The sequence below is a fragment of the Takifugu rubripes genome, chromosome 8 (genome assembly GCF_901000725.2).
Source record: "Takifugu rubripes chromosome 8, fTakRub1.2, whole genome shotgun sequence".
Lineage (NCBI taxonomy): Eukaryota > Metazoa > Chordata > Actinopteri > Tetraodontiformes > Tetraodontidae > Takifugu > Takifugu rubripes.
The window spans coordinates 14280505-14307139 of NC_042292.1; the positions used below are offsets into that span (position 1 = coordinate 14280505).

General features: G+C 46.7%; 1 protein-coding gene across 4 annotated transcripts in view; it reads right to left on the minus strand.

Annotated features, from left to right (window-relative positions):
• Positions 1–1449: 1449 nt before the first annotated feature.
• Positions 1450–26635, minus strand: part of gal3st3 (galactose-3-O-sulfotransferase 3) — a 37731-nt gene continuing 12545 nt past the window's right edge. For 2 of the 4 annotated variants that reach the window (XM_029839652.1, XM_029839655.1), the window contains exons 3-4: positions 6634–6736; positions 4571–6358 (exon numbers count right to left, since the gene is read on the minus strand). In XM_029839652.1, coding sequence (XP_029695512.1) covers positions 5041–6358; positions 6634–6736 — 1421 coding nt within the window. In that variant the 3' untranslated portion in view covers positions 4571–5040. Of the gene's footprint in view, positions 3288–3397; positions 3458–4570; positions 6359–6633; positions 6737–17534; positions 17802–26635 lie in introns of those variants that run through there. The other 2 variants (XM_029839653.1, XM_029839654.1) reach the window with 2 other exon arrangements.

Sequence of the window (26635 nt, forward strand, 5' to 3'; positions counted from 1 at the left end):
TGTGGAGAGGTTGTTTGGTTTCCCCAATGTACAGTTCCTTGCATTCCTCCTGGCACTGTACAGCATAAACAACATTACTTTGTTTGGGTCTTGGTGTCTTGTCCTTTGGGTGTACTAACCTCTGTCTGAGAGTGTTGCTGGGTTTGAAATGAACCGGTATGTCGTGTTTCTGGAGGATCCTCCTAAACTTCTCAGAGACTCCAGACAGGTAGGGGATGGAAACGCTGCGGCGTTTGTTTCTCTCCTCCTCTCATTTGCTGGGGTCTCGCTTTCTTGAGGTTTTGGTGAAGGCCCAGTTTGAGTAGCCGCATGTTTTGAGAGCTGTCTTAATGTGGTCCTGTTCCTTCTTTCTGCCTTGGGACGTGGTGGGTATTTCTCTGGCCCGGTGTTGGAGAGTTCTGATCACTCCCAACTTATGTTCCAGTGGGTGGTGAGAGTCAAACTGGAGGTACTGGTCAGTATGTGTAGGTTTTCTGTAGACTTCGATGGTGAGATTTCTGTCCTCAGTGATCTTGACCGCGCAGTCCAGAAAGGCCAGACTGTTTCCTTTTACATCTTCCCGGGTGAATTTTACATGCTCGTCTGTTTTGTTGAGGTGATCGGAGAACGCTTCCAATTCTTGTGTTTGAATTTTGACCCAGGTGTCATCAACATACCTGAACCAGTGGCTTGGCGCAGTTCCTGTGAAGGATGTCAGGGCCTGGGATTCCACCTTCTCCATGTATAGATTGGCAACTATGGGGGATACTGGTGAGCCCATGGCACAGCCATGTTTCTGCCTGTAGAAGCCTTCTCTGTACTGGAAATAGGTGGTGTTCAAACACAGGTCCAGCATGGTGCAGATTTGGGCCGGTGTTAAGGTTGTTCTTTCTGTAAGGTTCTTGTCCAATAGAAGGTGCTTGTGGATGGTGTCTATGGCGCTGGCGGTGGGGATGCACGTGAAGAGTGATGTGACATCATAAGATACCATAGTCTCTTCTGGAAGTAGTGTGAGTCCAACGACTTTTTGAGCAAAGTCTTGGGAGTTTTTGATGTGGTGTGGGGTGTTGCCAACCATGGGCGACAAGATGGAGGCCAAGTATTTGGAAATGTTGTAGGTTACAGAATTGATGCTGCTTACTATGGGTCTGAGAGGGGTCCCTGGTTTGTGGATCTTGGGCAACCCATAAATGCAAGGGATGGTTTCTCCTGCATATAGACGGTAGTATTGTGGTCTGTCAATGGCTTTATCCTTTTCCAGCTTCTGTAGTAAGACACCTCAACAGAAACTAGGTGAACGACCCGACCAACGACCCTGCTAACGACTCTCAGGTGACCACCCGGATCATTAGCATGCAAATGGTCCACAGGGGCTATATATTTTCAAGCTCTCTCCCCAGCGATTTCAGAACTGAAGAAGCCTTCTGGATAGAAGGCGAAACGTCTTCAAGAGAAGAAACCCAGTCCAGTTGACAGAGAAAACTACCTTGGACAGAGGGCCTTAAAAAAAAATTGGGAAAATTACATGACAGAATTCTTTTCAGCACTTGGAATGGGGTACAAAAAACCCACAAAATGTCTGATTGAATGTATGTGCAGACACAACAGGGCAATTTCCCATGAGATGCATCTGACAAGAGGCAGAAGAGCTGAGTGCGTTGTTCCAGTTCTGTCTGCTCGGTTCTCTTCATCTCTGGAGGGTCGCTGTTGAGCTGACACCTTGCTCGCGTCTCCCGGACTCAGAAACTGACAGCGAGGTGACAGCTAGAGTCACGGCTCTGAGGCCGGGGAGCGGCCGACTGCAGAGTCGTTCGTGCCGCAGTTTTATTCCATCGGTTCAGTGCTGATACGCGTGATGAGGGATGCAAACGTAATTAAATCCTTGCAGAGCAACTGTTCATCCACAAGTTTCCTCCTGTGATGTCGCAATTTTCTTCTTTATTTTGTAGCTTCTCTTCGCCTGAGTTTCTAGATGGCCGACGTTTCAACGTGAGCTGTAGCAGTTTCTTCTCCTTTCGGCTTTGCTGCTATTCTGACCTTGTCTGGCCTCTGCTGTTCTAGTTATGCACCTAATCCATCCATCCATCCTCCTTTTCAGTTCCTCTTGAGTCAAATTTTGTTGCTGTTGCCCTCCTCTTGCAGTTTCTCTCTTTCATCCCTTTTTTGTCATCTTCCTGGACAGTCATCAATTTTTGGTCATTTATCTCCTCCCTCATTTCCTTCCGCTGTTCCTGCCTCCTCACATCCTCCATCACTCTGCTGTGCACCTGAGTGAATACAAATATCCTCTTCTGATAACAGAACACTAACAGTCTCCAAATAAAATTTACACTTAAAAATGACCATTTTTCCAGTTATGTAGATAAACAGTAGCTGTAAAGTAACTGATGCAAATGTTTTAGCATCATTTATAGCATTTTCGCTGTTGAATAATTTAAGCAGCAACCTGTGAAACAATAAGTTTTAATTTTTTTATTAATTTATATTTGTCATTGGTGGAGGAAAATACTCAAACTTACTGTAGCCCTTACTGTAGTAACTGCAACTATCTGAAGGGGGCGACATAGCGCAGTTTAATTGATCAATCTGAAAGCCTCATTTAAAGCCTCTTGCCGCTCAGTGTTATGATGTGTAATAAAAATTAGTGTAAAGGGGCGGGGACACGCAGATGGGGGCCTGTCCCTCGCAGCGCATATCTTCACAGAACTATCCTGACAGCAACATCTGTTCAAGAAGTCTCCGGTTCTCCTGCAGCATGTAGGAAGAAGCTGTCGGAGGCCTTTTTCTTTTTTTGATGGGAAAGACGAGTCAGAGACGTTGATATTAAAGGAGTCCGAATTGCATGGAGCAGCCAGATAGTAAAAATCCAATTTTGAGGGCGTGAAATGCTCATTTTCATTTGCAAATACTCTCCTAGGGGGCACTAAAGTGGTTGTGGTGATCCAGGCAGCAAATGGAAGGTTTCCACATCTAGTACACAGAATGGAAGAAAATAAACTCCTTTAGGAACTTCTAAGGCAGTTTCTTGCTCCCCTTGCCTGTTATTTTGTGCTAAAAGTCAATTTGCTCTGATTTAATGTGTCTGACAGCACCTGCAATGCAAATAAATGCAAATAAAATTCTGCCGTTCCAAGCAAACACAAAAGAAACTCTTCAGAGATTTGGCACTTCGAATTTCCCTGACTCATAAAGTAAGTCAGGAGCCTTAACATCCTCTCTTCTGTCTGTCTGTCAGTCCGTCCGCCCTCCGGTGGCTTACATAAGCATGAGGCTGCCAGCAGCATCAGGTTGGCCTCCTGGAGAACCTCCTGGGCACATAATGAGGGAGGAGGCGAGAGAAGAGGATGAGGAACTGAACAGGTAACGATGGGGGGAGGGATTGCGATGAGTGGATGACGTGGACGGCGATCGATCACACCTGAGGCTGACTAATCCCGCCTCCGCCAGATTATTCTGGAGTCTGGATGAGTGACACACTCTGTCAGAATCAGAATCAGAATCAGAAGAAGGTTTATTGCCATTGTTCATGTAATACACAGTATTACACAAACTAGGAATTTGTCATGGTGTGCCGCTGCGACATTCAACATAACACTGGACATCAACACCACACTAGAATAAGATAAATAAAATAAAATAAGACTTATATACAGTGTATACATAAATAGTGAGTGGTAAGAAATAGTGCAGGTCAAAGCAGGAGTAATGTGATGTATTGTTCGTGAGTCCGACTGGCTGCTGTACATGGTGCTTAAGTGATAAGTCACTTGGTGTTAGTAGACAGGAGACAGCTCCTCTGCGCAGTGCCTCAGGGTGGATCAAGCTCACCTGTGTGTGTGCGTGCGTGCGTGTGTGTGTGTGTGTCCCAGTCCCAGGAGGCAGCTTCAAGCTTTGTTGACCCCACCCTCATGAGTACAACATAGTCAGATGGAGATTCAAGTTCACTGCTATCAAGGGCACAGCTGGCATTGCCACACACACACACACACACACACATGCACGCACAGAGAGAGAGTGAAAGCATGTCACTTGAAATCCATAGTCCTTAGAGAGACAGGAGAAGCGCATGCATATATTTGGACATGTAATGAGGACACAGCCCACCAATTAGGGAGGTCTAGTGTGCGCGTGTGTGTCTGTGTGTGTGTGTGTGTCACCAGTCCCGCCAGGGGATGGAGACGAAAACCCAGCGGAGGGGAGCCGACTCCATTCAGAGCTGGTAATCCAATTCTGGAAGCTGTCTTTTAGATGAGTGTGTGTATGTGTGCATGTATCTACACTATCAAACGGATTTGAATGTGTGTAGGTGTGGGCGGGGGCTGGCGGTCACGTCAGAGTCGTATTATCGGCGTTCTCCGTCCTCCTGTAAGGGTTCAGTTGTTTTCTCTTAAAAACCATTCCTCCCACTCTCCCCTGGGAGGGGGGGCTACCGTGGACACCACCTCCCCGTCCTCCCACGTACGTCTCCCCCACCATTAGCTCTCAACTAACCCAATAACGGGCCCTTTTATCTGATCGGGTTGCACAATAATGAATGTCGGGGGACGTTTTCAGGTGGAGGGTTCAGGGGACAGATCAGCCAAAAAGACTGTTTTTGTGTCGTACTTTAATGTGTCACCACACCACACCACACCACACCACACCACACCACACCACACCACACCACATCACACCACCTGCATCACCAAAATTTAAAATATAGCTCTTACTAATACATAAGTAAGAACCTTTTTGTAGAAATGAACTGAAAAGTCTACCACCACCACCCCACTCCTCCAAAAACAATTAAGTTGTTTTTTTGTAAAATTCAAGCAGAAGCAGCGATGGTGGGTGAAGAGATAACCCGTGGGATCTGCTGAACGGGGCTTTCTGTTTCACAAAAGTAAGAATTGGGGTTTCAAGGTGAAGTCTGGGAATGTGTAACCACCCATATTAACACATATTTCAAGACAGATCCAACAATGACCATTGCCCAGTTTCCCACACCCTGGGCCAACCAGAGACCGGCGTATCAAGAGTAGAATTGTGCAGTCTGTTGGGCACAGGATTGTATTCAAGTCTCTATTTTTCAGTGGCTGCATTTTGGGTTTGTGAGGTTTCAGTCCCAACATTAGGATCTTGAGGTGCTGCGGTCTGCTTTGAGTTGGTGAACCCCGTTACTGAAACAGAGCCGGGGGCAGAAGGAGGCAGCTGGCTCTGTTGCACTTGTGGATGCCGTGGTGTGGTTCTACGAATTGGCAGAGGGAGAGGGTGTGACTGCTGAGGAGACCGCAACTGGTAGCGTATGGATTGGGATTGTAGAAGCACCTGTGTATACTGGACCTCTGGCATGATGAGCTTAAAGCAGAGCTCCTGAGCCTGGCTTGAATATCTTCGGCTGAGATTTGCCGGGAGATCATATCCCATAATGTCAACTTTCCCACGTGGCTGCCAGGGGCGGAGATTGTTGTTTTTGATCTGTGAGGCAGACCGAAGGAGTGGCACTGTCCCATCAAAGCAGCTTCTCATTAGCTTCTCTTGGGCCTGGCGGAGAAATTGCACCTCTCGGGCGACACAGGCCAGACCTAGAGCTGAAATCTGCCGCCACAGGGATGCGTTAAAGTGATCATAGAGACGAGCGTCCAATGAATTCCAGGAGCGGATCTTTGTGGCAAGGCCTGGTGTCAGGCTGTGCTTGGAACTTGCCTTCCGCATGTTGAGCTTAAAATACAGAATGTCATCCAGGTCCCAAGAGAGGAGATGCCGAAGGAGAACTAGTGACTCATCAAAGTACTCTGCAATCATCACTAGGGAAAAGACCTTCTCTACCTCCGCTAGAGAGGCCTGCACATACTCCTCATCCTCTCCTGAGCGATCCTTGTCTAAACCCAAGTCAAAGGCTAGAGTGTTGTGCGCGTACATGGAGTCCTTCTCTTTAGCTTGGTAATAGCGCCAGGGATCGGTAAAGAAAGTCTCCAAGGAGCCATCTCGGACTCTCATGAAACTCTGACAGTGATGGTAGCAATATGTGAACAAGGATTCAAACATGGTGCTGGGCTCTCTGAGGATCGTGATGTATATTGTGTTGTTTGGCATCAGCCGCTGCAGCTCTGTCTTGTTGAAGCGCATGTGGCTGGTGATGATGTTGGGCGGCAACGTGTGTGGATGGACAAAGTGGGAGGTGAAAGTGTCCGGGTAACAGAATTGGTGAGCACAAGACTGCACCGGCAACGCCACCGTCAGGTTGTTGCGCTCTGCGAAGCGAAAAAGCAGGTTCTGCATGGTGGAGCTGGCCGTTTTGTGAGTCTTGAGGAAGGCCACATTGGTGTGCTTGGGTTTCAGGCCTGGTGCAGGGTGGGACTGGAGTGAAGGACAACTAAAATAGAAAGGCTCCATGATCCTGGGAAAAGACAATGATGGTTAGGGGGAAAGCAACAGATAAAATGGGTAAAAAACGAAGCAATTAGCATGGGAACAGAAAAGAGTGCTGTCAAATAACTCCGCTTTTATAATTGGTCTCTCGATTAAAGTTGGAAATGCTTAAAAAATACACATGCTAACAAATTATAATTAGCCTCTGTGTTAAATTGTCTTTAACAAGATGAGAGGAGTTGTCGCCTGCAGAAGCTTAAGTTACCATATGATGTGAGAAAAGAAGTTTCGGTCTCGACTTACCAGCTTGAGTGGATCCCTTGGTGCAGCAGAAGGCTGAGGGTACTTATGGCAACGATAAATAGGAATATCTTCTTCCGCAACATCTTTTCTGGCTTTAGTGGGGCTGCGGGAAACGAGAGGAGTGATGTCAGGCCATAAATTTAGGATTTAGACAGGTAGTGTTGAAGTAGAGAGAACACAAAAACAAGGATGAAGTATTGACCTTATTCTTGGTACCATTAATTACAGGAGTTCTCTGAGGACAGAACCCCCTATCCTTTTTGTAAACAATCAGTAAAATCTGGTAGCACCGTCATTTTTTCTTTTACAATATCTGCTGAAAAATAACGTACTACCATTTAGCGTTTCATGCAGTTGTGTGGAACAATCAACAAACAAGATTTAAGGCACATTTGTGTTTATGAAGTTGCTTTTCTGGGAAAAATGAGGAGAAAAATGATAGAAAGACAGATAACGGCCTGGGTCTGTGAGCTGGAGAGATTTTTGTTCTTATGCAATAACAGTGAGATACCCGCAGCTGTAATTGTCACATTCACTGGTCATGAGCTTTCATATTCTTTTGGCATGAACCCTGAACAGATGGCCCCACACGCTAGCTCCTGTCAAAGACGACACACACATATGTGGTCTTTGAATAAGGAGGTGTCTGTTTTTAAAAAAAAACCATGTAAGTACCTTACATACTCCTGATAGGTATGGTAAATGGTACTTAATGGTGGAAAATGAGTAAAAATAGCTAACCAAAAGGAGGAGCCCGGGGCGGAGTAGCTCCAGGCTCCGAATAGTATAAAAGATGGGTAATTCTTGTTAGACTTCAGACTTAGCCCGGGCTACTTCACATGCGTGGTGGATTGTGAACCGACAATAAACCATCGTTTGGATCGTGAACCAGCTGACCCTGACTCATCATTCGACTTTGTTGTGGTATCTCCGCACTTCAATTCATTGGCACTGGCATAGGTATATTGATTTAATGAAAACATAAGTTTGAGTGTTTTAGCGTAGGGGAAAATCCACGACAGGAGCTAAGGTGGCCAAGTGGAAGTTCACTATTTTCTCTTCTTTAAGTAATAGATAAATTGGAATTGCTTATTCTCCCTGAAAACTTAGCAGGGGCGAATAAATCTAACCATGGCGGATCCTCTTGGGATTACAGCATATGTCCAGCACCCCCATAATCAGGGGGATCAACCCTGAGAGCTTTAGTCCTGCCATTACTAGAGCAAAAAGAGCTGCCTGTGCGCTGCAATTAAGCCAAGATGTTGTCAGGAATGGAGACAGAGGGAGCATTAAAGGCTCAGCCCCAGTAGCCTTTATGCGAAAGACCCCTAAAGTGGACAGACACGAGGATTGATCTATGACGATTAGATGATGATGATGATGGGGAGGATGATGATAAAGAAGATGTTTATGCCTTCCCAAGAGCTCAGTGTTAGCACAAGGCAAATGTAGTTTTTTCTGTTTTGGGTCATTTCCAGGATTTTTCCTGGTAACCCCATTGTGGAGCTGATCTCATTAAACCCCTCAAATCCTCCCCAGTAGTCAGCAAAGGCAAAAATGCTAGTAGCATGGAGTTATAGCTCATATGTTTTGCCATTACATCACTATTTTGAAGAGAAGTGTCAGTATTTAGTATAAGCTGTATTTGCTGAGACGTTCCACTTCAAGGTACTGTTTAAATCACAACATCTGCAGGTTAAAGAGCGTTTAAGCATCGGATCAATAAGTCTGCAACACAAACAAGCAGTCATTTGATTAGCATGGGTGCAATTGCATTTTAGTATCTAAAATTCAGGGCTAAAAAGTCACAGAGGCACAAAATCTTTTACTATACCCAACACAGAAAAAGCATGTTCTTTCCCATCGCTGGAGCCATCGATCCTTGGAGTGTTTGTGCCCACATTCACCCACAGACTGATGAGCCAATAATGCCTGTGTGCTTTAATACATACTGGATCAATAGGCCACACCACTCCGATGGTGGAAAGTGATGTGATTAGGTTCCGCTCATGGCGGCGCCAACTGTGTTTATCTCCAATTATTTTGGGTCAGTAGGGTCGAGTGTTTTAAAAGCATGTCTCCTTTGCTGATTATTACTTAAGCAGCCATATCGACAGGAGCGAGGTCTCCGCTTAACTCTGCAGATTATTGGGAAATTAAAAAGCAGATAAGCAATTCAGGATAACTGGTGGAGGAATTAGACTCGGTGTAGACATCGTACACAACAAATCTGACATCTGTGCGACCGGTTCTCATCGGAATTTCTGGCCTGATGACCTGGGACTCTGCTGTGAATAAGAGATCTGTATGTGGATGTGTCAAAGTGGCTCCGACGCCTTTGAGGCTCAGCTATAGCACTCAGAGGTCAAGAGAGAGGTCAACGGATGACTGCCGGACTGACAATGGAGGGGTTTCATTCTGACATCGGCTCCGACTGTCACATCCGGACCAGAACCAAACTGAACAGGTCAGGCACGTTCCAAAATTCCCGAGCCCAACGTGTCGCTGACGACAGGAAATGAGAAGTGAACTCGAACGGGGGGGAGCAAAGACGGGGTAAAAACAGATTTCTCCATGCAAAAGGTTAATCGGCTGGACACGACCTTGTATTTTAACCTAATATTGAGGTAAAAGAAAGAAGACCTATTTAAAGTTATGGTGCACAAAGCAAAGGAGCAAAAATGAATATTGGTTGGAGGGCAGCCAGACGGGCAAGTGAGGCAACGATAAATGCACTCGCCCTCCTGCCTCTGTGCGAGACTGTAATCAGATTTCACACGCCGCTTGAACGTCTCAGACAAACACCCTGACTCCTTTTTAGTCAGCTGGCTGAAACGGACACCGACTGTGTCACGGGGGGGAAACCAAAAGACCAAAAATAAATTGTTTTGGAGAGGAGGAGGGTTGTCTGTGCACTTGCAGGGTTATGGCCATGTCCATACCTGCTTTTGAGTGCACATTTTATGTGTCTGGGAGCATTTTTATGTGTATTGTGTGTTTTTCAGTGTCATTTAAGCAATAAGATTTGATCAGGCATTTTTCTGTGAATCCATGTTCTTGTTTTCCTAGCTTTGTCAGGACCAGGGTTTGTTTGTTTTCTATCAGAATGAGGACATTTCTGGAGTTGGAGTTCAGTTTGGCTGTCCCTTTTCAAAATCTGAAGAGCCATATATCCAGGACAACAGAGGGTGCACCTAAGTGCTGCGAGACCAGGAGTGTGTGAAAAGCTAAAGTTAAAATTCTGTCACGAAGAGGAAAAGGGCTCATGCGTTTGAGTCCTCCACCTGCCACATTCTCAGAATGTCTCAGAAACAACTTCATAGAATTTGTACAGTTCTGTTCACTTGAACTCAAGGTCAACCTGATGCATTTTACTGTATTCATCCATTAAATCTGGAAATTAAATACACCTTTTCCTGTCAAAAGGTGCACAAGCACACAGGCGTGCACTTCATGATACATATTACACATTTTCTGTCAGGTTTTTTTCCAGATTCACTAGTTTAAAATTGTTTCATTTTATCATTTTCAGTACATTGTAAACCATCTCATTTTGGTTTTCTTGCTGCGTACACGTTTATCGTGCTGCCAGCTTAAGACTGAGGAAAACTTCCCGCTGCGCAAGTCCAGGAGGCTAAAGTCGAAAATGTGTCTTTTCAGGACACATCGGCGTATCCTCCAAATATTCTCCAAAAGGGTTCTGCAGTGTTCTGACCTCTGCACATTTGGAAATGCGCGTGTCCAGGATCAAGCCCCATTACAACCGCATGATTAGGACATATATGATGATATAATTAGGACATAATATCTTTGATCAGTGATCAGGTGTCGGCAGCCGTAAATCATTTGTGCTAAGCAACAATCAAACTGCTCGATGGTGGATAAATTTGAAACTGCCACGATTGTAAATGAGATAGGAAAAGATGTATTTTTACATTTATTTATATAGAGTCTCAAGCATGATGTGTGCCTGCACCAGTGAAGGGGGTAAGCGAGTATGGGTGTGTTTTTATGAAGTTGCCTGCTCCTCTTGTAGAGTTGTTCCCTTTTTATAGTGTAATGGTGATGTGAGTGTGTGTCGATTGTCTAAACGTATATGTTGAACATGAGACATGTTGATCTTGATTTTGCTGAAGCCACAGAAGCTCTGACCAGAAAACATTTTAATTAATGGGTCTGACTAGACCCCCCCCCCCCCCCCGATGGGAAGGCACCACCTGTGTTCCCGCACACTCCAACAAACACATTCCCATGGTAGCACCACCAAGGTGACAGTGAAGTACAGTTTGCTGTCCATGCCTACAGTGAATGTGACATTTGACATTATGTCAATCAACACCGACTGTATGCGCTCCTGGTGCTTATTTTTACGTGAAATATTTGCCTACACATTAGACTAATGCTCTGTAAACACAAGCTAATCTATAACATTACTCAAGCAGCACACACATCACAAAGAAACCAGGTGAAATATTTCATTTTAAAAACTGAACTATTGTTCTTCATATATTTGAATAAACAATTAAAATCATTAGCATCATCTAACACCTGCTCAAGTAAGAAGTAAGACCTGTAGATTTGACAAAGAAGTTTCAAGAAGATTGTTTTAAAACTGTAGCTTTTGTTGTGATCCAGGATTCCCAGTTGTGTTTGTCCTGCAGGGGGCGTGGTGGAGCCATGCTCCGGCCACCTGTTGGCGCACCTGCAGGACATCAGTGATCAGCCGCCTATTTAAGGCCTAAGACTCCGGCCTACCAGTGTCAGAGGATTTCGTGTGGCTAGGTGGATCCGGTAACTTTGTTGGGTTTTTTGAGATTTTTGTGGCTGCCCTTTTGTGTTTGTATAATAAAACCATTTTTTGGATTATTCATCACTGCGTCTTGCCTGCGTTCGGGTCCTAAACCACCACGAACCCTAACAGAATCCTCCGACCAGGATGGACCTGGCAGATCAAGACGCAGTGCGCCGCACACTGGAGGCTCAAGGGAGGTTGCTGGGACAGCACGACCAGCTCCTCACAGATATTTGGGCTTCGCTCCAGTCGCTCAACACGAGCGTAATGGACCTGCTCTCTTTGGGACGGGCTGAGCAGGTACCGTCTCCACCAGCCCCGGAGGCGCTGGAAGTCGTTACGCAGCGAGTGGCCGCTGCACCACGGGAGCCCCACGTGCCAATCCCGGAGCGATATTCTGGTGAGGCTGGCGTGTGTGCCAGTTTTTTGCTTCAGTGCTCCCTGGTTTTCGACCTCCAGCCCCTCACCTACCCCGGCGACAGGGCGAAGATCGCCTTCGTCGTGAATCTTCTCTCTGGGAGAGCGGCGCAATGGGCCACAGCAGTCCTGGAGAACCAGACACCCACTTCTTCCAGTTTCCCGGAGTTCACTGCGGAATTAAAGCGGGTATTTGATCATCCGATCCAGAGTGGAGAAGCGGCATCCCAGATCCTGTCCCTGCACCAAGGTTCCAGCTGCGTCGCGGACTATTCCATCCGGTTCCGCATTCTCGCAGCCAGAAGCGGCTGGAACGACACGGCCCTCCGGGGGGTGTTCACCCAAGGACTTGCGGAGGCACTCAAGGATGAGTTGGCCGCCCGGGAGGAGTCCGGGGACCTGGAGACGCTCATCAGCCTGGCGATCCGGCTGGACAATCGTCTGCGGGAGAGACACCGGCAGAGTAACAGGGGCTGGCCAGAGAGGAGTTTGGAGAGCGTGTCCGGGCGAAGTGGAGCTCCGGTTGAATCGTCAACTCTAGCCCCTGCTCCACCTCAGGAGGATGTCGATGGCGAACCTATGCAGTTGGGACGATCCCGACTCTCCCACGCGGAGCGGCGGTACCGGCGGTCGGCGAACCTCTGCCTTAATTGCGGCCAGGCTGGCCATTTCGTCGCTGATTGCCCGACCCAGCCAGGGGAACTAGGCTCGTCAACACGCGTGGGAGTGTTGGCGAGCGCTTCCTGTTCCGTGCTGCCCCGCTTAACCCTGCCGTGCACGCTCCGCTGGGGCCGGGAGTCGGTCTCTGCCCCATTCTTGGTGGACTCAGGCGCAGATGACAGCTTCATAAGCCAGGACTTGGCCATGCAAGCCCGTGTCCCCATCGAGACTCTGCCCAAGCCAAGACCCGTCATTGGCCTCAACGGGGAGGTCCTGGCTATGGTAACGCACCAGACCCAACCCCTCACCCTCATCGTCTCCGGGAACCATCGGGAGCAGATCCGCCTGCTCGTCATCCCGGCATTCTCTTCCCCAGGGGTTCTCGGGTCTCCCTGGCTGGCTCGCCACAACCCCCAGATCGATTGGTCAACCAGGAGAGTGAATTGGAGCGTGGCCTGTCGGGCCAACTGTCTTCGCTCTGCACTCACCACCACGCCTGGTGGTTCGGACTCCACCAGGAGAGCTAAGAGGGTGGGACGTTGCCCTCCTGTGGTGTGTCCAGGGGGCGCAATCCAGGCGTCCACGGTCGGTGGTCCGCTCTGCCGCGGGAGTAGAGCCGCTGCAGTTTTCCTGGGGGCCACATCCTGGCAAGTGAAGAAGACGGTCCCAGCGGCCCAGCAATCGGTTCTGGATCAAGGTGGGATTCCGTCGAACCGGCTGTTCGTCCCAGAGGGCAAGGTGGCGGTGCCCTCGGTGCCGGCAGACGTACGCCGGTGGAGGAAAGAGCGGAGACGTGGTTGTGCTGTACTCCTACGGGCTTCCCAGCGCTCTCAACGGCAGGCCAATCGGCACTGGACTCCAGCCCTGTCCCATCAGCCTGACCAGAAGGTCTGCCTCCCTACGAAGCACCTCCCGTTCCAGGGGGGGCCGGTCGCTGAATCGGACCTGGTCCCTCCGTCCGAGCCCCCGCCTTCCCCCCAGGTCGGGGATAGGGGGGCTGCCTACAGAGTCCGGCGCATTCTGGACGTCCGTCGACGGGGACGAGAGTTCCAGTTCCTTGTCGAATGGGAGGGTTACGGCCCGATGAGGCGATCGTGGGCCCCTCGCCTTTTCATCCTGGACAGCGACCTCTCCCGTGACTTCTACCGCCCCCACCCGGAGAGACCTGGTAGGGCGCCAGGAGGCGCTCGTTGAGGGGGAGGTAATGTTGTGATCCAGGATTCCCAGTTGTGTTTGTCCTGCAGGGGGCGTGGTGGAGCCATGCTCCGGCCACCTGTTGGCGCACCTGCAGGACATCAGTGATCAGCCGCCTATTTACGGCCTAAGACTCCGGCCTACCAGTGTCCGAGGATTTCGTGTGGCTAGGTGGATCCGGTAACTTTGTTGGTTTTTTTGAGATTTTTGTGGCTGCCCTTTTGTGTTTGTATAATAAAACCATTTTTTGGATTATTCCCTCCCTGGGCTGCCACCTTATCGTGGTGGAGGGGTTTGCGTGTCCCAATGATCCCAGGAGCTCCGTTGTCTGGGGCTTTATGCCCCTGGTAGGGCCTCCCATGGCAAACAGGTCCTAGGTGAGGGATCAGACGAAGGGTAGCCCAGACCTCCTTATGATGAACAACAGCATTGGTCCTACGTTTCCCTTGCCCGGATGCGGGTCACCGGGGCCCCCTCCTGGAGCCAGGCCTGGGGGTGGGGCACGTTGGCGAGCGCCTGGTGGCCGGACCTCTGCCCATGGAGTCCGGCCGGGCACAGCCCGAAGAGGCAACATGGGACCCCCTTCCCGTGGGCTCACCACCTGTAGGAGGGGCCAAGGGGGTCGGCTGCATTGTGTTTTGGGTAGCAGCCGGAGGCAGGGACCTTGGCGGTCTGATCCCCGGCTGCATAAACTGGCTCTAGGGACATGGAATGTCACCTCTCTGGTGGGAAAGGAGCCTGAGTTGGTGCGCGAGGTTGAGAAGTTCCGACTAGATATAGTTGGCCTCACCTCGACGCACAGCAAGGGCTCTGGAACCAGTCTTCTCGAGAGGGGTCTACCACTCTGGAGTTGCCGATGGTGAGAGGCGACGGGCAGGGGTGGCAATTCTCGTTGCTCCCCAGCTCAGTGCCTGTATATTGGAGTTTACCCTGGTGGATGAGAGGGTAGCCTCCCTTCGCCTTCGGGTGGGGGGACGGATCCTGACTGTTGTTTGTGCCTATGGTCCAAACAGCAGTTCAGCGTATCCACCCTTTTTGGAGTCCTTAGAGGGAGTGCTGGAGAGTGCTCCTTCTGGGGGCTCCCTCGTCCTCCTGGGTGACTTCAATGCTCACGTTGGCAATGACAGTGTGACCTGGAGAGGTGTGATTGGGAAGAACGGCCCCCCCGATCTGAACCCGAGTGGTGTTTTGTTACTGGACTTCTGTGCTCGTCTCAGATTGTCCATAACGAACACCTTGTTCAGACATAAAGGCGTCCACATGTGCACTTGGCACCAGGACGCCTTAGGCCGCAGATCGATGATTGACTTTGTGGTTGTGTCATCGGATTTGCGGCCGCATGTTCTGGACACTCGGGTGAAGAGAGGGGCGGAGCTGTCAACTGATCACCACCTGGTGGTGAGCTGGCTCCGATGGTGGGGAAGGATGCCGGACAGACCTGGCAGGCCCAAACGTGTTGTGAGGGTCTGCTGGGAACGCCTGGCAGAGTCCCCTGTCAGAAGGAGCTTCAACTCACGCCTCCGGGAGAGCTTCGACCATGTCCCGGGGGAGGCGGGGGACATTGAGTCCGAGTGGGCCATGTTCCGTGCCTCCATTGCTGAGGTGGCTGACCGGTGCTGTGGCCGCAAGGTGGTTGGTGCCTGTCGTGGCGGCAATACCCGAACCCGCTGGTGGACACCAGCGGTGAGGGATGCCGTCAAGCTGAAGAAGGAGTCGTATCGGGCCTGACTGGCCTGTGGGACTCCTGAGGCAGCAGATGGGTACCGGCGTGCCAAGCGGAGTGCAGCTACGGCCGTTGCCGAGGCAAAGACCCGGGCATGGGAAGAGTTCGGTGAGGACATGGAGAACGACTTTCGGACGGCCTCGAAAAGGTTCTGGACCACCATCCGGCGTCTGAGGAAGGGGAAGCAGTGCACTGTCAACACTGTGTATAGTGGTGATGGTGTGCTGCTGACCTCAACTCGGGATGTTGTGGATCAGTGGAAGGAATACTTCGAGGACCTCCTCAATCCCACCAACACGCCTTCCAGTGAGGAAGTAGGGCCTGGGGACCTGGAGATGGGCTCTCATATCTCCGGGGCTGAAGTTGCCGAGGTAGTCAAAAAACTCCTCGGTGGCAAGGCCCCGGGGGTGGATGAGATCCACCCGGAGTTCCTTAAGGCTCTGGATGTTGTAGGGCTGTCATGGTTGACTCGACTCTGCAACATCGCGTGGACATCGGGGGCAGTGCCGCTGGATTGGCAGACCGGGGTGGTAGTCCCTCTTTTTAAGAAGGGGGACCGGAGGGTGTGTTCCAACTATAGGGGGATCAACCTCCTCAGCCTCCCTGGTAAGGTCTATTCAGGGGTACTGGAGAGGAGGGTCCTCCGGATAGTCGAACCTCGGATTCAGGAGGAGCAATGTGGTTTTCGTCCTGGGCGTGGAACAGTGGACCAGCTCTACACCCTCAGCAGGGTCTTCGAGGGTGCATGGGAGTTTGCCCAACCAGTCCACATGTGTTTTGTGGACTTGGAGAAGGCATTCGACCGTGTCCCTCGGGGGATCCTGTGGGGGGTTCTCCAAAAGTATGGGGTGTCGGGCCCGCTGATACGGGCCGTCCGCTCCCTGTACGATCGGTGCCAGAGTTTGGTCCGAATTGCTGGCAGTAAGTCGAACTCGTTTCCGGTGAGGGTTGGTCTCCGCCAGGGCTGCCCTTTGTCACCGATTCTGTTCATAATTTTTATGGACAGAATTTCTAGGTGCAGTCATGGTGTTGAGGGGGTCCGGTTTGGTGACCTCAGGATCAGGTCTCTGCTTTTTGCGGATGATGTGGTCCTGTTGGCGTCATCGGCCCGTGACCTCCAACTATCACTGGATCGGTTCGCCGCCGCATGTGAAGCGGCTGGGATGAAAATCAGCACCTCCAAATCCGATGCCATGGTTCTCAACCGGAAAAAGGTGGAGTGCCTTCTCCGGGTCAAGGAGGAGATCCTGCCCCAAGTGGAGGAGTTCAAGTACCTCGGGGTCTTGTTCACGAGTGAGGGGAGAATGGAGCGGGAGATCGACAGGCGGATCAGTGCGGCGTCTGCAGTAATGCGGACTCTGCACCGGTCCGTAGTGGTGAAGAGAGAGCTGAGCCAAAAGGCGAAGCTCTCGATTTACCGGTCGATCTTCGTTCCTACCCTCACCTATGGTCATGAGCATTGGGTAATGACCGAAAGAACAAGATCACGGGTACAAGCGGCTGAAATGAGCTTCCTCCGTAGGGTGGCTGGGCTCTCCCTTAGAGATAGGGTGAGAAGCTCTGCCATCCGGGAGGAGCTCGGAGTAGAGTCGCTGCTCCTCCGCATTGAGAGGAGCCAGATGAGGTGGCTTGGGCATCTAGTTAGGATGCCCCCTGGACGCCTCCCTGGTGAGGTGTTCAGGGCATGTCCCTCCGGTAGGAGACCCCCGGGAAGACCCAGGACACGTTGGAGAGACTATGTCTCTCGACTGGTCTGGGAACGCCTGGGGATCCCTCCGGATGAGCTAGAGGAAGTAGCTGGGGAGAGGGAAGTCTGGGCTTCTCTGCTTAGGCTGCTGCCCCCGCGACCCGACCCCGGATAAGCGGTGGAGAATGAATGAATGAATGAATGGATTATTCATCACTGCGTCTTGCCTGCGTTCGGGTCCTAAACCACCACGAACCCTAACAGCTTTTTGGTTTTTTTTTACATTTTAAGAGCATAAAAATCATTCATTTCTCATTGACTGTGACAATAACTGGTTTGAAATTGTATAAAATGATCAATTAAGGAATTAGAAACAAAATTTGTGATATTTTCCTCCAAAAGTGAAATTAAAGTTAAATTTCTCCAACCTGTGCAGGAGTTCCTTTCCTTGGTAGCGATAACAAGGTTTGTTTTATTCTCAGGTGTAGTTCGCAGGTGGAGGTCTTGCTCCAGCAGCTTCTCTTGGCAAAGCCTCAGGTGACTGTGTGACAGCTCTTCCTGCACCACTATTTAAGCTGAGGGGCAGAGAAATGTTGCATCTCCAAAAAAGTTCCAGTTTTCCAGGGTGGAGCTTGAGAGCCCGTTTGACGTAAAGAACAAAAATAAATCAACAAGCCTCTGCCCATTCCTGAAGGTGTCTAACCATTTTTTTTATTTTTATTAAAATCATGTGACCGGCTTGAGTTCACTGGAAATTGAACTAAAACTTCTTCATTGTAGAGCAAAAGTGAAACTCCTTTAGCCCGTTGAGAGACAATAATGACCCTGAAATAGTTAATTTCCTCCTTTGGACACAAACCTTGAGGGGTCGAATTATTATTTAAGTTAACAAGTCAAAATCACATTTGTAGACTCAATAAAATACTAGAAATAATGTTCTTTATTTCTTTATTCATCCAATATTTGGAAAAACCTGTTTTACATTTTTCTTTGCCAAGTTCCCTTGCTTTATTTACTTTTTGGTTTTTTTGTTTTGGTTTTTTAAAGGTCTTTTCATACATTGCAGAAAGTACATGTTAGCACAATGGGTTGGAATAGGAAGCCAGTCGTGAGTCTGTGGTGTGAATGCCAGAAACCGGTTTGTCAATGCCCACGCAGGTACTTTTGCATCAATATGGCCTTTGTGTTCTCATGAACATGGAGCCTCCCTAATCAGAACGCAGAAAGATGGACAAGTCCACCGTCTGGATAATAACAGAACGTTCGGATCGTCGCAGGCGCTTTTTGAGGGCCTTTTGTATCTCATGATTGTCACAAGTCATTCACGGAGATCCTTTTTGTAAATCCTAAACTCAGGATCTCAACATTTCTTAGATTAAAGTATCAAACATTCACATGTCCACCACTCTCGTTAAACACAACAGAATTTTCAAGGGTAAAAGCAAAAAATTCCAAAATAGAAATACCCAATATCCTAACTAAACTAACTAAAACCTAAAACTTTCTGAGGTGTTTTACGGGTTTGACATATCCAATGTTTTCACAGGACTTGTGATTCCAGGTCAAAGTGCAGCAAGTAGTTGACTGTAAAAGTTTCCCTGACAAGAGATGACCTGCAGTGTTTTGCATCATTACTACCATGACTAATGTTCTGTATTTATGAATCATGTACGTATGTGTTTCTAAAATAACCGTGATACCCATGACCACTTTTGTTGTCACAGCCTCTTAGGTGTACAGTAGGTTGAACAATCTGAGTTATGATCAACAGTTTTGTTGTCTGGACAAAGTAACTTTTTATCTGGGTTGCTGCTGGAGGGGCTGCTCCCAACTTCTTCCTCCTTCCTGTACAAGAGAATCAATCAGTTTTCCGTGACAGTTTGTGTTTGGCTTTTGCCCTGTTCTTAATGGAAGTTTTTAGTTTTAAAAAATCCCTCTTACGTCAAACAATGATACTTTTCATACTGTGTGTACATCATGCTAACAATGAGGAAAATGAATTAGCATATTCCCCACATTTTGTGGCTCCGTATCATCATAACTATGCCCCATCCACAGTGTTCTGTTAGGTTTAATGTGTAGTTGAGCTTTCTTCCATAGCTTTTTGCCAGGCCGCCGTCAGAGAACCCAACAATCCAACCAGCTAACAGCCTAGATCCTAGCGATAGCACAGCACAGGGTATCAACCTATGGTGAAAATGCTGTGCATTTTTCAGGAATAAGCAGTTCTTGGTATATCTGTGGACATAACTACTGCAATAGAATTCTTAGCTAGTAGCTGTTTCCTCTCAATGCTACTTTGGGCTTCAAAACAACAGCGTTAAAAAGAACTCCTGATCTTTTAATTAAGTTAGAAGACTGATATAGAGATTGCAGTCAGAAACAGTTTAGAGCCCTTCTCTTTTTCCACATTTGATTGTTTTTGGGAACTGCACCACTGTTAGGTTCAAACGAAAAAATTATCTTTTGTTTATTTTACCCGCTGCTGTCCTTGTGATGTTTATGAAATCGGTACACTATTTATGGACCATAACCTGTTGAAGTAGCCTCCCTAAGTGAGTCGGCGGCTCTGAAACCTTCACTGACTTTCGGGTCTACCCAGACTCTATTCGTCTAAGTCCACCCTATTATCAGACTTTGCATCACCTTCCCGTTTGGAGTTTTCAACAGAAATGACCTTCTTGCAATGACTGAGGTGTACCCAGGTTGATCTTTCAGCTATTTTAGCAGCAGTAGGTGTAGACAAAATAACTTGGTCAGGTCCTTCCCACTTAGGTGAATACCAATGTTTCTTTTTTTTTTTTTTTTTACGCTTCTCACTAGGACCCAATCGCCTGGCTCCACCGGTTGGATTTTCTGTTGGGAGACAGAGGGCGTCTCAGTTTCATGACCTTGTTTTTGTTTTTCTAACATTCTTCTCATGTAATCAGCTAGATTAGACTCATCATTTGTCTCCCAGTAGTTTTTGAACTGAGGAAGCCTGTACGGTCTTCCAAATAAGATCTCATAAGGAGTTAGGCCTGTGGTGCTTGTAATGTTTATATAGAGCTTAGCCAAATCAACACATTGTGTCATGCATTTCTTCAGTCTGTTTTTAATAGTGCCATTAGTTCTTTCAACTAAACCTGCGCTCTGAGGATAATAGGAGCGATGGTGTTTTAAGTCAATATGAAACATAACACTGATCTTTCTGATCTGAACAACTTGATTTACAAAATGAGTACCATTATCAGAGTAATTTTTTCTTCACTTTTATTTAATTCTATGAAGTCCATATGTATAGTTTGGAATGGATATTGGGGAGGAGGAAATTTCCCTCTCCTTGGTGTCAGATTTCCCTGTGGATTATGTCTTGCACACGTCAGACATGTTCTACAAACATTTTTTGAATAAGAATTAAATCCATAGGTTGTATAATGCTGCTGTATCTGTCCTACCATCCCTCCTGTTGAGACATGTGTTACACCATGGCTCAATATAGCAGCATATTTACACAGATTTTTTGGTAGGATAGATTTTCCTGCTGGTCATACATAGATGTCTTCTTTTAAGGTTGCTCATTTTTCTTTGATGAGCCATCTATAAACAAAAATGCTCCAGCTTTTAAAGGTTGATCTAAATCACTTCTACTTTTTGCAGTTTGTTCAGCTAATTCTTGGCAGTCATGTGGTTCTCCGTCATCTGTTTTGTGCCTTTCCTATGTCTTTCCTATGGCTATATCTCTCAACTTACTTTGTTCCATCTATGTCTCTCAACTTACTTTGTTCCATCTATGTCTCTCAACTTACTTTGTTCCATCTAGATGTCTCTCAACTTACTTCTCAATTTCCAGGTTTGTCTGCAACTCCAGAATATCTGTAGTGCAGAGTTTGCCTGAAAGATTCAACTTTCTTCTCCACCTTTCCTGACTTATTTTCCCCGAACCTTCTGCATCTCCTTCCACAAACTTTTCATCCCCCTCAAGTTCGACATCCTTTTTCTTGAACAGCGTCATTTTGTACTATGTGGTCTCACAGAAAAGTTCTCTGGCACACAGTCATAGGGAGGACACTAACCCTAACCCTTCTACCGTGCACTATCTGCACAGCGGTGTTAGTTTTAAGGGATGAAACCCGTCCTTTGTCCCCTAATCACCAGTACTTTGTTTTCCTATGAGGCAAAATAATAAAACACAGGACTAGCAGAGTTCTCCTATCAACTCTTTCAATGGCTAGTTCGCAGGTGGAGGTCTTGTTCCAGCAGCTTCTCTTGGCAAAGCCTCAGGTGACTGTGTGACAGCTCTTCCTGCACCACTATTTAAGCTGAGGGGCAGAGAAATGTTGCATCTCCAAAAAAGTTCCAGTTTTCCAGGGTGGAGCTTGAGAGCCCGTTTGACGTAAAGAACAAAAATAAATCAACAAGCCTCTGCCCATTCCTGAAGGTGTCTAACCGGTTTTTGTTTTTTTTATTAAAATCATGTGACCGGCTTGAGTTCACTGGAAATTGAACTAAAACTTCTTCATTGTAGAGCAAAAGTGAAACTCCTTTAGCCCGTTGAGAGACAATAATGACCCTGAAATAGTTAATTTCCTCCTTTGGACACAAACCTTGAGGGGTCGAATTATTATTTAAGTTAACAAGTCAAAATCACATTTGTAGACTCAATAAAATACTAGAAATAATAATAATAATTCATCCAATATTTGGAAAAACCTGTTTTACATTTTTCTTTGCCAAGTTCCTGTTGTGACTCCTACTCTGGCCCCACCTCCTCCTGTGCAATCAGCTCAACCACCACCACCTGGGCCCTCTCCTCCAGCTGCACCCAATCCGCCCAAACGACTCTGCACCCATAAAAGGCCCCTCTGCACTCAGGCCAGTGCTTGATCTAACTGATGTTTTGGCAACACGTTCCCGTCGACCCAGCATCTCTCCAGGCTCCCCAGCGACCCCCAGCGCCTCTCTGTGTCTTCCAGCGACTCCCAGCCTTCTCCAGCGTCTCCCCCTGCTCCTCTGCAACCTTCCTAGCCCCTCTTCCCCTTCCTCGGACGGATTTCCCCTGGCCTCTGGACACTTGGACTCCCCCACGGACTCTCGCCCCTGGATCTCGGACTTGGTTCGTCTGCCGCATCACGCCCCCTATAGTTTGTCTCGACCTCTCTCCTCATTTAGTTTCTTCCCTCCTGTCTTTTTTTTGTTTCATTAAAACCGTCTGAGTTACTTTTAATTTCCGTGTCTGTCTGCCTTCTTTGGGGTTCCGCCACACTTGACCGCCAGTCCTCTCGAGCGTAACAGTTCCCTTGCTTTATTTACTTTTCCAGAAACCGGTTTGTCAATGCCCGCGCAGGTACTTTTGCATCAATATGGCCTTTGTGTTCTCATGAACATGGAGCCTCCCTAATCAGAACGCAGAAAGATGGACAAGTCCACCGTCTGGATAATAACAGAACGTTCGGATCGTCGCAGGCGCTTTTTGAGGGCCTTTTGCATCTCATGATTGTCACAAGTCATTCACGGAGATCCTTTTTGTAAATCCTAAACTCAGGATCTCAACATTTCTTAGATTAAAGTATCAAACATTCACATGTCCACCACTCTCGTTAAACACAACAGAATTTTCAAGGGTAAAAGCAAAAAATTCCAAAATAGAAATACCCAATATCCTAACTAAACTAACTAAAACCTAAAACTTTCTGAGGTGTTTTACGGGTTTGACATATCCAATGTTTTCACAGGACTTGTGATTCCAGGTCAAAGTGCAGCAAGTAGTTGACTGTAAAAGTTTCCCTGACAAGAGATGACCTGCAGTGTTTTGCATCATTACTACCATGACTAATGTTCTGTATTTATGAATCATGTACGTATGTGTTTCTAAAATAACCGTGATACCCATGACCACTTTTGTTGTCACAGCCTCTTAGGTGTACAGTAGGTTGAACAATCTGAGTTATGATCAACAGTTTTGTTGTCTGGACAAAGTAACTTTTTATCTGGGTTGCTGCTGGAGGGGCTGCTCCCAACTTCTTCCTCCTTCCTGTACAAGAGAATCAATCAGTTTTCCGTGACAGTTTGTGTTTGGCTTTTGCCCTGTTCTTAATGGAAGTTTTTAGTTTTAAAAAATCCCTCTTACGTCAAACAATGATACTTTTCATACTGTGTGTACATCATGCTAACAATGAGGAAAATGAATTAGCATATTCCCCACATTTTGTGGCTCCGTATCATCATAACTATGCCCCATCCACAGTGTTCTGTTAGGTTTAATGTGTAGTTGAGCTTTCTTCCATAGCTTTTTGCCAGGCCGCCGTCAGAGAACCCAACAATCCAACCAGCTAACAGCCTAGATCCTAGCGATAGCACAGCACAGGGTATCAACCTATGGTGAAAATGCTGTGCATTTTTCAGGAATAAGCAGTTCTTGGTATATCTGTGGACATAACTACTGCAATAGAATTCTTAGCTAGTAGCTGTTTCCTCTCAATGCTACTTTGGGCTTCAAAACAACAGCGTTAAAAAGAACTCCTGATCTTTTAATTAAGTTAGAAGACTGATATAGAGATTGCAGTCAGAAACAGTTTAGAGCCCTTCTCTTTTTCCACATTTGATTGTTTTTGGGAACTGCACCACTGTTAGGTTCAAACGAAAAAATTATCTTTTGTTTATTTTACCCGCTGCTGTCCTTGTGATGTTTATGAAATCGGTACACTATTTATGGACCATAACCTGTTGAAGTAGCCTCCCTAAGTGAGTCGGCGGCTCTGAAACCTTCACTGACTTTCGGGTCTACCCAGACTCTATTCGTCTAAGTCCACCCTATTATCAGACTTTGCATCACCTTCCCGTTTGGAGTTTTCAACAGAAATGACCTTCTTGCAATGACTGAGGTGTACCCAGGTTGATCTTTCAGCTATTTTAGCAGCAGTAGGTATAGACAAAATAACTTGGTCAGGTCCTTCCCACTTAGGTGAATACCAATGTTTCTTTTTTTTTTTTTTTTTTACGCTTCTCACTAGGACCCAATCGCCTGGCTCCACCGGTTGGATTTTCTGTTGGGAGACAGAGGGCGTCTCAGTTTCATGACCTTGTTTTTGTTTTTCTAACATTCTTCTCATGTAATCAGCTAGATTAGACTCATCATTTGTCTCCCAGTAGTTTTTGAACTGAGGAAGCCTGTACGGTCTTCCAAATAAGATCTCATAAGGAGTTAGGCCTGTGGTGCTTGTAATGTTTATATAGAGCTTAGCCAAATCAACACATTGTGTCATGCATTTCTTCAGTCTGTTTTTAATAGTGCCATTAGTTCTTTCAACTAAACCTGCGCTCTGAGGATAATAGGAGCGATGGTGTTTTAAGTCAATATGAAACATAACACTGATCTTTCTGATCTGAACAACTTGATTTACAAAATGAGTACCATTATCAGAGTAATTTTTTCTTCACTTTTATTTAATTCTATGAAGTCCATATGTATAGTTTGGAATGGATATTGGGGAGGAGGAAATTTCCCTCTCCTTGGTGTCAGATTTCCCTGTGGATTATGTCTTGCACACGTCAGACATGTTCTACAAACATTTTTTGAATAAGAATTAAATCCATAGGTTGTATAATGCTGCTGTATCTGTCCTACCATCCCTCCTGTTGAGACATGTGTTACACCATGGCTCAATATAGCAGCATATTTACACAGATTTTTTGGTAGGATAGATTTTCCTGCTGGTCATACATAGATGTCTTCTTTTAAGGTTGCTCATTTTTCTTTGATGAGCCATCTATAAACAAAAATGCTCCAGCTTTTAAAGGTTGATCTAAATCACTTCTACTTTTTGCAGTTTGTTCAGCTAATTCTTGGCAGTCATGTGGTTCTCCGTCATCTGTTTTGTGCCTTTCCTATGTCTTTCCTATGGCTATATCTCTCAACTTACTTTGTTCCATCTATGTCTCTCAACTTACTTTGTTCCATCTATGTCTCTCAACTTACTTTGTTCCATCTAGATGTCTCTCAACTTACTTCTCAATTTCCAGGTTTGTCTGCAACTCCAGAATATCTGTAGTGCAGAGTTTGCCTGAAAGATTCAACTTTCTTCTCCACCTTTCCTGACTTATTTTCCCCGAACCTTCTGCATCTCCTTCCACAAACTTTTCATCCCCCTCAAGTTCGACATCCTTTTTCTTGAACAGCGTCATTTTGTACTATGTGGTCTCACAGAAAAGTTCTCTGGCACACAGTCATAGGGAGGACACTAACCCTAACCCTTCTACCGTGCACTATCTGCACAGCGGTGTTAGTTTTAAGGGATGAAACCCGTCCTTTGTCCCCTGATCACCAGTACTTTGTTTTCCTATGAGGCAAAATAATAAAACACAGGACTAGCAGAGTTCTCCTATCAACTCTTTCAATGGCTTAGTCCTCCATTCACACGCAAACACAATTTCCTATTTTCTTAACTTAATTATGGCTAAGTTATAACCTACTTAATTAATGGCTAAGTATAAACAACACTATAGAAGCACTCGTTTCCACAGCCATAGATGTTGCGATTACAGCTTTCACACAGTGTGGAAGAGCACATGCTACAGGGTCAAGTTTAGACGAGAAATATGCTATTGGTTTCATTTTAGTCCCACATTGTTGAGCTAAGACCGAGGTCATAAAATGTCCTTTGCAATCAACCATCTGAACCAAAGATTTGCTGTAATCTAAGGCTAAAGCTAAAGCTGTGCTCGACACTAAAGCTTCTTCATATCACGGAAGGCCTTTTCTGCGTTTTCAGTCCATTTTAGTGAAGAAGTCATTTTTAAATCTTCTTCATACATCAATTTTTTGCAACGGTGCTTTAATTTCAGCATAATTTGGCACCCAGTTGCGGCAATCATTAGTTAGTCCTAAAAAGGACATCATTTGCTTTTTAGTTTGTGGTTTTGGAGCTTGCAGAATAGCTGTTTTACGGCCTTCTATGATAGTTCTTCCTCCTGCACTCAGGTTGTGACCCAAGTACTTTACTTCAGTTTTGCACAGCTGTAGTTTACTTTTGCCTACTTTATGGCCTTCTTCTGTGCTATGGTGTCTATTTTACATGCTTCTAAGGTTTCAGATGCTAATAAAACATCATCTACATAAATCAATACTTGACTCCCACTGGGAGGGTGGAATTTAGCCATACTTGCTGTCATCATCTGAGAATAAATAGTTGGGCTTTCACAATAACCTTGGGGTAATCTGGTGTAAGTGTAACGTTTGCCTTCATATGTGAATGCAAACCAAAACTGACTGTCTTTATCAACAGGTACAGAGAAAAAGGCATTGCTGATATCAACTACAGTAAAAACTTTAGCTTTCGGATCTAAAGAACTCAGGAGCGTATATGGATCTGGAACGCAGGGAGCTCTCTGTATTACTGCATCATTTACGGCTTGTAAGTCCTGAACCATGCGCCACCCTGCAGATGGAGTTTGTTTCTTTACTGGAAAAATGGGAGTATTACATGGTGAATCATCACATTTAACAAGAACTCCTGCTGTGATTAGATCATGTATTACAGGTTTGATGCCC